The sequence below is a fragment of the Berghia stephanieae genome, chromosome 2 (genome assembly GCF_034508935.2).
Source record: "Berghia stephanieae isolate SIO BIC M18660-M18661 chromosome 2, UCSD_Bste_1.3, whole genome shotgun sequence".
NCBI classification, from domain to species: Eukaryota; Metazoa; Mollusca; class Gastropoda; order Nudibranchia; family Aeolidiidae; genus Berghia; species Berghia stephanieae.
This window is the reverse complement of record NC_088361.1, coordinates 103,187,250-103,200,613: the sequence shown is the minus strand read 5'-3', so window position 1 is coordinate 103,200,613 and position 13,364 is coordinate 103,187,250. Positions and strand designations below refer to the sequence as shown.

Here is a 13,364-nt window from a genome sequence, read left to right as displayed (position 1 = left end):
GCTAGGGTGTGAAACCCTAATTTTGAGAAAATCGCTTCCAAAGTTGACAAGAGTTGAAATTAAGTATAATAATTACCTTCATAAAAAAATTAAAATGAAATATTTAGGAGTAGAATTCAATTAAAATATTTCATCAATATGTAGAAAAATATTTGATTTAACGATTTTTGATAACTCCTTTTTCTTAAAAATTGACATCTTGATTAGAATTGTCAATATCTCTGTTCAACGCTTTTCACCATGTGACTTGATTATCTCAAGGACGCTCACATTTTATCATGACGTACCTCCGTTGTCAACAAAACAGTCCACACCAATTCTCCCTGTCTCTTCCATTACAGAACTGACTAGAATGTTATTCCTCTGGCCCATCTCTATCACTTGGGCTGGAGATGAAGAAAAAAAATAAAATCGTTGAAGAGTTACGGGGAGCAGCGTGGCTCAGCAGCAGGGTTGCCAGATTATTTTCAGGCATTCTGCCAACTGGATTTTAAAAATCTGCCAAATACCACAAAAATCTGCCAAACCGTACTATTTATAGTTACTTCTTTGAAAACTCATCAGTTTTGTTAAACAAAAAATTCACAAGGTCGATGTCATAATATTTTTTTTCAATTCCCAAGTTTTAAAAAAGTCACTAATACATAAAAATTGCCATGGATAAAGTGGAAAATAAAATCTGCCAAACTGCCAGACCGTTTTTTTTCTGCCAGACGACTTCAAATTCTGCCTAAAAAAGGACATTTGGCAGAAAATCTGCCAAATTGGCAACCCTGCTCAGAGGTATGGTCTTTGCTTCGTACCCGAAAAGTACCGAGTTCATTCAATCACCCGCCGCTGCTCTGTGTGGCCTTGAGCAAGTCACCTCGCCCTAGCTCAAATTGCGGCGCTGCACTAGCACTGCGTCTGACGCCTGGGTTATTCCAGTTTTCCCTTGGAATAGACTCTAGAAACAAATTTCCCCTATGGGATGAATAAAGGGAATTTTATTTATTTATTTATTTATATTTAAAATGTTGGTATACACTAAAAAAGTCATTCAGAGCCATTAGGCCCATGGAGTCTGGGTTTATCCTGGTTACTATAATGTGAAGTGGACAATAGCAATTGCTTACTACCCTTATGATAGGACACTGGTCTATTGCAAAATACTTTCCACCCGATATAACAAACCCAGCTACCCTATCACTGCTGAGTGGACATGTTGGGGGGGGGGGGGTCAGAAAAAAAACATCTCAACTTAATCCAGGATCGATCTTGGTCCCTATGTGTGTGACACGAATGCTCTACCAACTGAGCTATAGGAGACCCCTGTACACACTAAAGACAAAAGCAAATAGCTGCTATGTAGACTTCTGTTTTAAAAAATTAATTTAAATTTCATAATTAAAACTTTAAATACCATTTTCAGAGGCAAGTCTAGCCCAATATAGCACCTGATTGAGAGAGATAAAAATCTAGTATTCTGTTTGAGTGATCCAAGCTCATGCCAAATAGAGGTTTTAAAGTTAAAATGGCCATAGATATGAAATCAACCGTTTGTTGCCTCAAGAAATGTTCAGGGGAGATAATCAAAAAGAGATTAATTTGTAAAAATTGCCCAAATTTTAATTTTTTTTCCGGCATGATTTTGTGCTATATAATATAAAAATTATATTATAACAATCATTTTGAATTAAATTATGGTGTTTTATTAGTTAAATATACTTTTAAATAGCTAAATGAACTATTAACAAACTTTAACAAAACTTAATCATAAAACAATAGTTATATAAATGATTTTTTCACTGTATGTAGTGTAAATGTTGTTGCTCAAAGCTCGAAGAAATAAATAATAACGTGAAGTTGAATGTAAGCTTCAATTTAATTACAAAAACAGATCAATTGAACATTTCGGGTTTCCCCTTTACCAACAATACAGGATGATTGAAACACCACAGATGAATGAGATGGTGTGGTAGTGGCGTAGTTAAGATCTCATTCATCTGTGGTGTTTCAATCATCCTGTATTGTTGGTAAAGGGGAAACCCGAAACGTTCAATTGATCTGTTTTTGTCATTAAATTGAAGCTTACATTCAACTTCACGTTATTATTTATCACTATGATGCTAGTTTACATACTTTAAATGCAGTCTATCACCAACAAATGAACCATACATGTGCGGTTGAAGGGAAAATACGGAAACTCATATCATATTTTGAAAGCTATTTCAAGCATCAGTTCACCTGACATAGTACCTTTTTGGGATGATGGGTTACTTTTATAAGTTATACGAGTCTCTAACAGTGCATAGAAATGAATGCCAAGAAATGAAGTGAGTAGGAAAGTGGATTGGTGGATAGCTCATACGGTAGAGCCACACTCTCGGCCAGGCAGAGTTGTCGTACCAGTAAGGTCACGGGTTCGAGCCCCCATCGCCGCTGCCAAATTTTTATTCTCTATTGTCTTCTGGCACTTTCCTACTCACTTCATTTCTTGTTATTGTCAACAACATAAGTGCCTGCTCCACTCACTTTTCTGAATAGAAATGAATACCTATTTTGTGGGAACGGGAGAAATGAATTGTGCGAGAACACTATTTTGCAGTAACGTTCTGTAAATCTTAATTGGTATTTATGTCGACACTAGGGGATGAAAAGGTTGAGGGTTTTGGATATCTGGATTTTAAGCTCTATTAAGCCTCTTAATTTTTCCTTGCACAAAAAAAATTAACTCTCATTGCAGCCGTATGAATCCTCTGTCTGAAAAAAAATATATTAAAAAAAAACCCAAAACAAAACCAAACCAAAACCAAAACGACAAACAAAAACAAAACAAATTAAACCCCCAAAAAAGCAGGAAAAAAACAAAAACAAAACAAACGAACAAAAAAAGAAAAAGAAGAAATGAAGTGTACGTTACCAACAGGTGGTTTCATGGATTCCAAAAATTGTTTTTCTGCCTGATTTCTGTACGTTGATATAACCTGGAAAAAAAAAAAAAAAAAGAGAAAAAAACCCAAAAAGAATCAAAAAAGGATCTGACATCTTAGCTTGACTCAAAGTAATGACTGATGATTTTAAAACTGGATAGAGTCCGCCATTTAAAAAAACCCCAAAAATAAACCCCACTTCTTTTCAGCCAGCAGTGAGTGAATGGTTGGATTTGGCAGAAAATACTCTGGGCTGGACTTGCATCTGATCACAACAGTGACAAATGATTGTTTCTGTCCATTAACAAGGTAAAAAAGGAAAGACATTCTAGACTTATAAGCCTTACTTATGGCTCCTTGAGGACTTTCTACTTTACATTTTCAACAAAGCTGAGAGTGAGAGTTAGATAGATAGATAGATAGAGAGAAAGAGAGATTGAGAGAGAGAGAGAGAGAGAGAGAGAGAGATAGAAAGAGAGAGAGATAGAGAGAGAGAGAGAAAGAGAGATAGAGAGAGAGAAAGAGAGATAGAGAGAGAGAGAGAAAGAGAAAAAAAAAGAGAGAGAGAGAGATAGATAGATAGAGAGAGAGAGAGAGAGAGAGAGAGAGAGAGAGAGAGAGAGAGAGAGAGAGAGAGAGAGAGAGAGAGAGAGAGCAGAGAGAATGAGAGACTGACTTACTTTTGCACCCCATTTCAAGGCAATCTGAACGCTGAGGCTGCCAAATGGTGAAGCCCCATCGACGACTAAGACAGTATCGCCAGCTGTAACATGGCCCAGATAATGGACAGCCGTGTAAGCGGCCAGACCGATTCCAACACAGGCAGCAGCCGTCTCGTGACTCACAGACGTTGGCTTGGAAACTGGGATTATTGTGAATGGGGGATGGAGGGAAGATTTGCAATAATAATATAAGCTCCTCATCCTCATAAGTAGCTTTTTTTCTATTAAAGTATATTATCAAATGTCCTGTCCTAAATGTTGAGTGTTGCTGTTGGCCAGGGACCTCTTTTAAAGCGCTTTGAGCATGTTTAGTGGATATTGCTCTGTATAAAAGCTCATTAAAAAAAATAAAAAAAATATTACAGTTGTATCAATTAAATATATAAAAAAGTTATTCTTTCAAATTTCATGAAATTTAAATCCTCCCTGCCCCACCACCCACCCTCCAAACAAAATAAAAAAAATAAAAAAGACATGGATGAAAAAAAAATCAAGACATTCATCTTTATAAAACCCACTCCAAAGAAAAAGACGGATTCCCGTACCGATGTCATGCTGGTTGACGACACATTTTTCGCTGCATCCAGAATGGTGACTGAGGAAAGACACAATTCCTGGAAAAAAAAGACAAAGAAAATTAATCAGTGAATCAAGAATAGGAAATCAATAAAAACGAATCGTAAGTTACCCGCCTTTACAAAGCTTAGTTAGTCCTCTATATCTTTGATCTTATGTCTTTATTGACAACAAACACTACCTTACAAAATGCCTCATCAATAGCAATATCTATCTCGGAGTAGAATGGGCTGGATGAATTGGTCATCATGGCACCACAACTAAACGATTTCAAGGCTTGACTGACATGGGCCCGCGCTCAATGAGGATGCCACTGAAATACAACCAGACCATTGGTTTCTTCAACGCCTACCATACAGATACAGATACAGATATTTTAGACGGATTATTCATACTCAATCCCCACTCACACTTATAGTCTACTAATAGCATAGCATGACATGTCACCTGGGCATCCCAAAATGAAAGAAGGATTAAAATTAATGTTCCATATAATGTAAACTATCTCTAGCTGAAAAATCCTTCTCTATAAAGGTCCCAAACATATGGAACAAAATAGACCCCCCCCCCTATCCCCCTCCGAGGTCAGTAGGTTAAGGTAACTTTTGAAAACATTCCTATTCAGACAGTCTTTTGAGTCGTTATGGTGTTACCTGTTGTCTTTGTATGTGTAGTGCCTTAGAGCACTATGTGGATTCTGGGCGCTGTGTATAAATCAATTATTATATATTACATTATATATAGGGGGATCCTGATAGCTCAATTGGTAGAGCACTCGCTTGACACGCCAAGGGACCAAGATCGATCCTGGGTGCAGTCGAGATTTTTTCTGACCCCCTGCTCTGAGCGACACATAGTTGACTCCTTGAAGAAGGCTCTTTACTCACATTCACCATACTCAGGTGTAAAATGAGTACCTCACGATTAACATTTCAGCATTGCCTCTGTCGAGGAAAAAATGTAATTTCGCCTAACAGGTTTCATGTCTCGTACTACATGTTATGTGTTGTTGTTGGCTTGGGACCCCTTGTAAAGTGGTTTGGGCATGTTTAGTAGATATGCGGTATATAAAAGCTCAAGTTAGATTTTACCTACCTACAACCTCAGAGCCCTCTTTGTAAGCGTCGACATTGGAACCAACATGAATCACTTCACCACTGACTTCATGCCCTAGAGGACAACTCTTAGGGGAAGGCTGCAACAGCCTGAAGTATTTCTGATGAACACAATGAATCAAAAATCAATAACTCCTAACTGAAGTATTTCTGATGAACACAATGAATTAAAAATCAATAACTCCTAACTGAAGTATTTCTGATGAACACAATGAATTAAAAATCAATAACTCCTTACTGAAGTATTTCTGATGAACACAATGAACTAAAAATCAATAACTCCTTACTGAACTATTTCTGATGAACATAATGAATTAAAAATCAATAACTCCCACTGAAGTATTTCTGATGAACAAAATGAACTAAAAATCATTAACTCCTTACAATGCACGAATGATTTATCATTATACTGATTTGATTATTTCTGAAATTAAAAAAAAAAATGGTAAAGGATGTTGAAATCAAAACTAATTTTACTGAATCCTAATGTTGTTCCTGTAAATGATATACAGGGCGACCATCTATCTGAACAAAAAAGTAACCATTATTTAATGGCAGATGTTAAGGGGTTTTATCTGTTAGAGAACACAAATGCAAATATGCAAACACAAACACAAACACACACAAATGCAACATACAAATACATCTTCTTCTTCTTCTTTCAGCTTATCCCGCATTTTGCAGGGTTGCCATAATGAATGCCACATCTCCATGCATCTCGGTTCAGAGCATCATCTTCCTCCAGGCCCAGTTCTTTCATATCGTCCTTTACCTTATCCAACCATCTAGTCTTTGGGTGTCTCTTTTTCCTCTTTCCCACTAATTGTAAGTCCAAAACCTTCCTTTCCACGTACTCCCTCTCTCATCTCTCTACATGTCCGAACCATTTTCTTCTCTCATCTTTATTGATACATTCTTCACCTACAACATACAAATGCATAAGAAGCTGTAATTCATCAGTTTTCTAATTTTCTGACCATAAACAGCAGCCATACCTTTTCTGTATCTAGATCAATGGCACAAGCTTTCACTTTGATGAGAAGCTCATCAGGCTGGAGCTCTGGTTCATCTTTCTGCAAAAGAAAATGTCATTTAGTCATTTTATGACAATTATGGCAAAAAATCTTAATATTAATATCATTTCTTCTAATTTCAGATAAGAAAAGATTTGAAGTAGGAAAAGAAAAGTGCATTACCCTTTAAGTCAACACTTTAGGGCCATGAAAAATAAAATGTTGCCTTTGGGTGGCGTTGATTTTATCAATTTTTGAAGGAAACAGTGTGTGGAATATTAAAAAATATGTGTGCATGCATAGATTTCGTTTTTGGCCCATAAGGAGAATTCGTATGGCCTAGTCCATTGTTTCAAAATGTTTGAGAACATGACATTGTAATCCATATACCAGATTTATCTATGACATTGGAACCAACAATTATATTAGAACAATGAAATTGATTAGGAGCAAGCCTGCTAAATGGTAAGATCGGAAATTAGCCTATTGATTACAAATTAACAATGCGTCCACTAATCAGTTACTTCACATAATATAAATCTATAGTTTGCAAGCAAGCAAATGACAACAACAGTGTTTGTTGTTAACCATTGGCTATACAATCAGCTTGTGATTTTGTTTTAAAGTTGTATCCTGTATAATTCTGTCGTGTGTTTAGGATATAATGAGGGAATAAATGGGACCACTGAAGTGATGCTCACTTAAAACAAGAGCTGACTTCAAAACAATCTCGACTTCTCGTTAACTCAAGTGTTTTGAAACAATATTAACAATATTATTATTATCATCATCATCATCATCATCATCATCATCATCATCATCATCACCATCATCACCACCACCACCACCACCACCACCACCACCACCACCACCATCATCATCATCATCATCACCATCATTATTTATTATTATTATTATTATTATCATCATCATCATCATCATATATCATCATCATCATCATCATCATCATCATCATCATCATCATCATCATCATCATCATCATCATCATCATTATTATTATTATTATTATTACTATTATTATAATCATTATTATTATCATCATTAAGTCAATTCTTCAACCAGAGATGATTTGATTGGTCCTTCGATATCTGTTTAATGGCATGCAAAATGGCATATTTAAATAAAGTAAATACTACCAGCTATCTTACCTGTTCAATATATAATACATTTTCATTTCCACTCAAATCTCCTTTAAGACATTTCATGATCCTGAAAATATGAATGATTAAAAATGCTTGAACAATTTCTAATTCATTTTTTTCCCCTGATATTGTTTCTATATGAAATGGAGAAGCAACAACTTCTTATATCTTGAAGTTGTATGCCTCTTTATATAATTTAATCATGCGTAAAGACAACGTGGGGCGAGGTGGCCGAGTGGTTAAGGCATTGCACTGTGACCCGGAAGGACCCGGGTTCGAGCCCCGATATCTTATGATATCGTGGCGGAAAAGGCATAATTTTTAAATTTAAAGACAGTATAGACAGCTTTCCATTTCCTCTCTACAAAGAATTTAGTTTCCAGTCTTTGAACAAAATATACCAACTTAAGGCTGTAGTCAATTTCCGTTCTTATTATTTTAAAAGGAAAAGAAATACTAAGCGACAGATTAGGACATTGATACTATTTTGTAATTCCTCGATTATATGACAATAAATCATCTAAACTGGCAATACATATATATGTTTAATTTCTAGTAAAATACGAATGAAAGTACCCATTTTATGGGTATATATACATATCTATTCCACCTTATAACTAACCAGAGACAATTACAATTCCATTGTTGATTGGGACACTTTTAAAAAAATGAAACAGCAGTTATAATAATCAAATGTTAGAAATAATTTCGGGCCCTCAGATCTACAAATGTAATATTTTCAATATTTGCTATTTGGGAAAGCATTATAAAGCAATCCAGTTAATCCAAAAGTAGAGAGCAAAGTCTCGGTAAGTTAAAGCTAATTAAATTAAAAAGAAGAACCTCAAACCCTGATGTCTATACTATTCTGTCCATTTCTTGTGATTTATTCGTCACATTTCCGAATTAGTAACGATGGTAAAATAAAGTTGAAATGATATGATATAAGTCCAGATTTATGTAGGCTTTTACAGCCTTTTATCTGCTCTTGTGCATTCGTGAACGTATTTAATTCGCGTCTCTCAAAACTGGGCATGCCACATAGTGGAAGGAGGTGTCTGAATTAATCTCTACAAACAGTATTTTTCTGTTTCACAATGAGCGTCTTAAAAGTTGTCTTAAAAGAACTGTGATCTTCTTTTCTTGGGTACATATTATGCAGTTTTAATTTCTCAGTCCACGCCCCCGAATATTCATTTCTATTCTATGACATTATGTTGAATATCAATCTCAATGACTCAATGGGATGTCTTATAACTCTTCATGTGTTCATGGAATTGCGATTTTAGGACAAAAAACAGATTTGTCTTCAAAAACCAAAGAGCGGTGAAGCTTGCATCTCAAAGAATTATCAACATGTCTAAGATACTGACACAAATAGTAAAGATTCTTTTCTTGTGTTATCTTATTTATCGGTGGTCAGCAGACCTCTCTTGTTTTTGTTTTGCAGTCAGTTTCGGAGAGGAACAAAAAAATCATCGTTTTAATATTTCTTCGCATTTATCAATTATTGATTTCTATAAATTCCATCATGCCTTATGTGGAAAAACTTCATTCTATTTTAAAAATTAGATTAAGCTTAACAGTTTGAAAATAAAATCAATACTTCTTTTTTGATCACATGAAATTCATTGTCTAGAGTATTAATATAAGTATTGAAAACGCCGAAGAAATTGAAACTGCCACCAATCTCATGTTATTGAGTTCGTTTTTTTTTTCCGGATACGCCCACCCTTCCCATAATTCTAATCGTGTATGTGTAATTTACCGACCCATGTACTACTGAAAAGACTATGTTGGCTGAATGGCTGGCTGATAATAATATTCGATCCATGCCTCAAATTCATTTCCAAATGGATTCCTAGGAACGTCATGTTTCTTGTAACATATTACCGGTTAGAAATGTGCATATATGATCCCCGTCTTTCAAAAATCGTTAGATATTCGCATTCTGCGTAAAACAATCTCTCCACCTGTCTTTTCATTTTCAATTTTCACACTTCTCATCAGTTTACACACAGTGACTGTGGACTGTGAGCCGTGGGTTTTGGCCTTGTCTTGGGTGGAACGAATCGTTAACACAAAAATAGTTTTTAGCACCTAAAGCCTTGTATTTAAGAACTGGAAAATACATTCCCCACCAGTTACCATATCAACATCTTACTCGTACATTTCAATTTTTTAGAGGTCTTTTTCAAATCATCATAATCAATAATTCAGTGAAGTTGAAATGATGGTGACCCATGACCCACCACTCCCACTCCCCCAAAGCCTCAAGTGCAATGCCGCACTTTACCCTTTCCATATCAAGCCAACCAATTCCTCAGGAGGATATTTTCTCTGAAAAAAAGGCGTTCAGAATGTTAAAAGTCTTATTCTTATGAATTTCTCAAATTGGTTGGCTTGTTGGTATATGAATGTAACATGACACTGGACTACTACAGTGCGTCTCTTGTTCTCTCTAGTTTAAATTGAATATTATTTTGAAATTTATACTCACTCACGAACCAGTTCATTGTTATTTGCAGATTATTTCATTTTCGTCATGCGACTGTGAATATCATGTACTTATTTGAATACATGTATTAGTATTGTCTTGTAATTACTCTTTTTTTAAAATCATAGACTAATTCTCATGTTTCTTTCTTTTTTACTTTGCTTCACAGGTTGTGATTAGATAAAGAGGGCATAATTTCATACGAAATGGCAGTTAACCAAGGTATTATTATAGATTACTCTCTATTCTCTCTCTCTCTCTCTCTCTCTCTCTCTCTCTCTCTCTCTCTCTCTCTCTCTCTCTCTCTCTCTCTCTCTCTCTCTCTCTCTCCCCCCCCCCCCCCCCCCCAACCGCTTTCAAATTTTATTAAAAAGGCATCTTGAGAATTTGAAATGCTCCCTACTTTGATCATGTTTATCAGGCTTAGTCTATGAAATGGCAGTTGTTTTGATGACATGCATATATAAAGTCGTTCCCTTTATATTTATATCCTTTAAATTTAATTTTTTATCTTTTCAGGTGATTTGTGGAAAATAAATGGAGAGGACAGAGCTAAGCATGACTCCCAATTTTTCCAGTTGAAACCTGTGAATGGCTACATAACAGGTTAAATACTTTTCCTTATTTAGACATTGACATTCTATTTTACTTATGCATATCAATACAGAGTCTCCTACTCTTCTGCTTTTCGCAGAATCATTCTGCTTAATTGGTCTACATTCCTCGATTCTACATTTAAGACAAAAATTTCACATTTCAAAAGAGGGAAGTTTTAAAAAAATCATATCTAGTAAAAAAATTTTTTTAAAAAAGTGTGTTATGGTCTATTTCGTCATCATCTTCAATGGTCAATCAATGATGTTGTGTCCCTTCAAAGTGTGTGCAGTTGATTTTAGTCATTATATTTTAAACGTGGGGTAGGGTGGGGTGGGGGGGGGGGGGAGGTCTGTGATCGAGGTATTATTATATGTTAGTGAATACAGTTGGCTACTCTTCCGATTAATTTTGGCAGTGTGTATTTGTGTGTGTGCTGGCATGTTTGATTGGTTTTGTGTATGGGGGGGGGGGGGGGGGGTCTTTCTTTCAAGGCTAAATCTGTCCATTCAATGCTTTGCTCTGAGAGTACCAGGGCCATTGTCCTCTATCATTTGACCCCCTGTTTAGTCCCTAATCAACCTGCAATTTTTTACACATTTTATATATATTGTATCATTTGAGTACTTTTGGATTGTCTATTACAATATCTGCATCAAAGCATGTCATAGTCATAGTCAAATACAGTGAATTGATTCCCCCGCTTTTTGGTCTCAAATTCAAATTCAGCTTTTTTTGTATTCTGATTCCTCTTAGAGGCTATTAAGTGTAGGAGCCTCTGGTAATTTAAAAGCTTCAAAATCAAGCTTTATTCTTAAGCAACATAAATTGTGAAGATAAACATTTATTTTACTTTTTTTCTTTTTAATATTAATTTTGTAATACATATTAACATTTTATTATTCAATTTTTGTGTCCTACTTGATGCTCTACACTTGTATATATTAATGAAATTATTAGTATAAAAGCCGTCACCTCTAGTTTGAGGTAGTGGTGGGAAGGGTTTTCAGTTCAATATATTTACAGATTTCATTAGCAAAAAACTTATTGACTAGGTACCGTTCAATTTGAATTACTCTTACTTATTTTTCTTTGATTCCACAGGCAATCAAGCCAGGGACTTTTTTATGCAATCCGGATTGCCGACTCCAATATTGGGCCAGATATGGTAAGAGCTTGGCCACTCATTCCATTTTTATATTTGTGTTTAATTGATCTCACAAATTTACAACTTGAATCAGGGCTAAGGCATGGCATTGTTATTCTTCTTCTTCTTCTTCTTCTTCTTCTTCTTCTTCTTCTTCTTCTTCTTCTTCTTCTTCTTCTTCTTCTTCTTCTTCTTCTTCTTCTTCTTCTTCTTCTTCTTCTTATTATTATTATTAATATTATTAGTAGTAGTAGTAGTAGTAGTAGTAGTAGTATTACAGCTTGAATCAGGACTAAGGCACAATTGCTATTTTCTGTTATCTATTATTATTATTATTATTCATACCTGCCAACCCTTTCGCTTTGGCGGAATCTTTCCTATTTTCACTCTCCCTTTCCGCTATCGGCCATTGTCTCTAAATTTCCTGTTTTCAATGATGACAATGGTAAGAAGAAAAAAATAGAGGAGGGGGAGCGGGTAAAAAGGTGATTTTTAAAATATTTGTTTCAATGATTGCCAAAAGGGAGCTAAGTAGGAAAATGATTTCCACTCCTCTCCCCTCCCCTCCCATTCCTCATTCCACTACCTACCCCATTTGATGTGTAGTTTGCCAGCTGTGCCAGAACTCTGTCTTTATGTGTTTGGTGGCAAAGCTTGTGGTCATTTTTATATATATATAGGGAATTATCCATTGGTGACAAATTCCTATTTTTTGTCTCAAATTCCTATTTTATGACTTTCTGATTCCACTTTTAGAATATGGATGGTTGACAGGTCTGTATTATTATTATTATTTTGTATCAGACTTAGTGCCAGACTTGTCTAGACTCTTCCAAGACCACCTGGTTCCAAGTACTGTGAAAGCAAAATAAAATGAATGAAGAAAGATTTTGTTTTTAATTAGAAATATAATCATGCTTTAAAGATTTTGCTTAAGATCAAATACTTTCTTGTATGGATTGTTTTCAAAATGGAAATTTTTTTCAATTTTTCAGGGGGTTAGCAGATATAAATGGAGATGGGAAAATGGACAAGAAAGAATTCTCGGTAGCAATGCACTTGATAAAGAAAAAGCTTCAAGGTTACGCACTCCCCAAAGTCCTTCCACCTTCATTAAAGGCTGACCCTACTCCGTTTATCGGGTCACTTGGACAGCAACCCATGAACACATCAATGGGAATGAACTTCTCAATGGGAGGTAAAACACTATTTCAATGTGTTTCTATTAACAAGGGATCCCTAGCCAATAGCAACACTTAACATGTAAAACGAGACACGACACCTGTTAGGCGATATTGCGATTTTTTTCTTTCGGACAAAGACAATGCTGTTAACGGCCAGGTACTCATTTTACACCTGAGTACGTTGAGTAAAGAGTCTTTTCCAAGGACTCAACTTTGCGCCGAGTGAAGCTAGAATCCAGGACCTTCCAATCCGAAAGTGAGTGTCATACCACAAGACCACATAGCCGGACTGTCATGCTACCAGATTGAATGTAACATCAGTGGCTGAGCAGTGCGACGTCTCATCTCCTAAGTTGAACAACTTTGAGAAATCAATCTGTGATGGGATTTGTGACAGGTATTGGGAAACTTGGATGCGTCCTTGTGCAAGGCACTTTGCAT

General features: G+C 35.7%; 2 protein-coding genes across 7 annotated transcripts in view; one reads left to right on the top strand and one right to left on the bottom strand.

Annotated features, from left to right (window-relative positions):
* LOC144966118 (quinone oxidoreductase-like protein 1) overlaps window positions 1-9,169 on the bottom strand; it is a 15,004-nt gene extending 5,835 nt beyond the window's left edge. Inside the window, exons 1-8 of one of the 2 annotated variants that reach the window (XM_078902219.1) lie at window positions 9,108-9,169; window positions 7,508-7,568; window positions 6,321-6,398; window positions 5,306-5,426; window positions 4,180-4,248; window positions 3,593-3,774; window positions 2,903-2,966; window positions 288-386 (exon numbers count right to left, since the gene is read on the bottom strand). In XM_078902219.1, coding sequence (XP_078758345.1) covers window positions 288-386; window positions 2,903-2,966; window positions 3,593-3,774; window positions 4,180-4,248; window positions 5,306-5,426; window positions 6,321-6,398; window positions 7,508-7,564 — 670 coding nt within the window. In that variant the 5' untranslated portion in view covers window positions 7,565-7,568; window positions 9,108-9,169. Of the gene's footprint in view, window positions 1-287; window positions 387-2,902; window positions 2,967-3,592; window positions 3,775-4,179; window positions 4,249-5,305; window positions 5,427-6,320; window positions 6,399-7,507; window positions 7,569-8,874; window positions 8,966-9,107 lie in introns of those variants that run through there. The other variant, XM_078902218.1, reaches the window with a different exon arrangement.
* Window positions 9,170-9,248: 79 nt separating this feature from the next.
* The window catches only part of LOC144966117 (intersectin-1-like), a 103,843-nt gene continuing 99,727 nt past the window's right edge, over window positions 9,249-13,364 (top strand). For all 5 annotated transcript variants that reach the window (XM_078902217.1, XM_078902215.1, XM_078902216.1 and 2 more), the window contains exons 1-5: window positions 9,249-9,396; window positions 10,168-10,220; window positions 10,518-10,604; window positions 11,697-11,760; window positions 12,735-12,937. In XM_078902217.1, coding sequence (XP_078758343.1) covers window positions 10,205-10,220; window positions 10,518-10,604; window positions 11,697-11,760; window positions 12,735-12,937 — 370 coding nt within the window. In that variant the 5' untranslated portion in view covers window positions 9,249-9,396; window positions 10,168-10,204. The remainder of the gene's footprint in view (window positions 9,397-10,167; window positions 10,221-10,517; window positions 10,605-11,696; window positions 11,761-12,734; window positions 12,938-13,364) is intronic.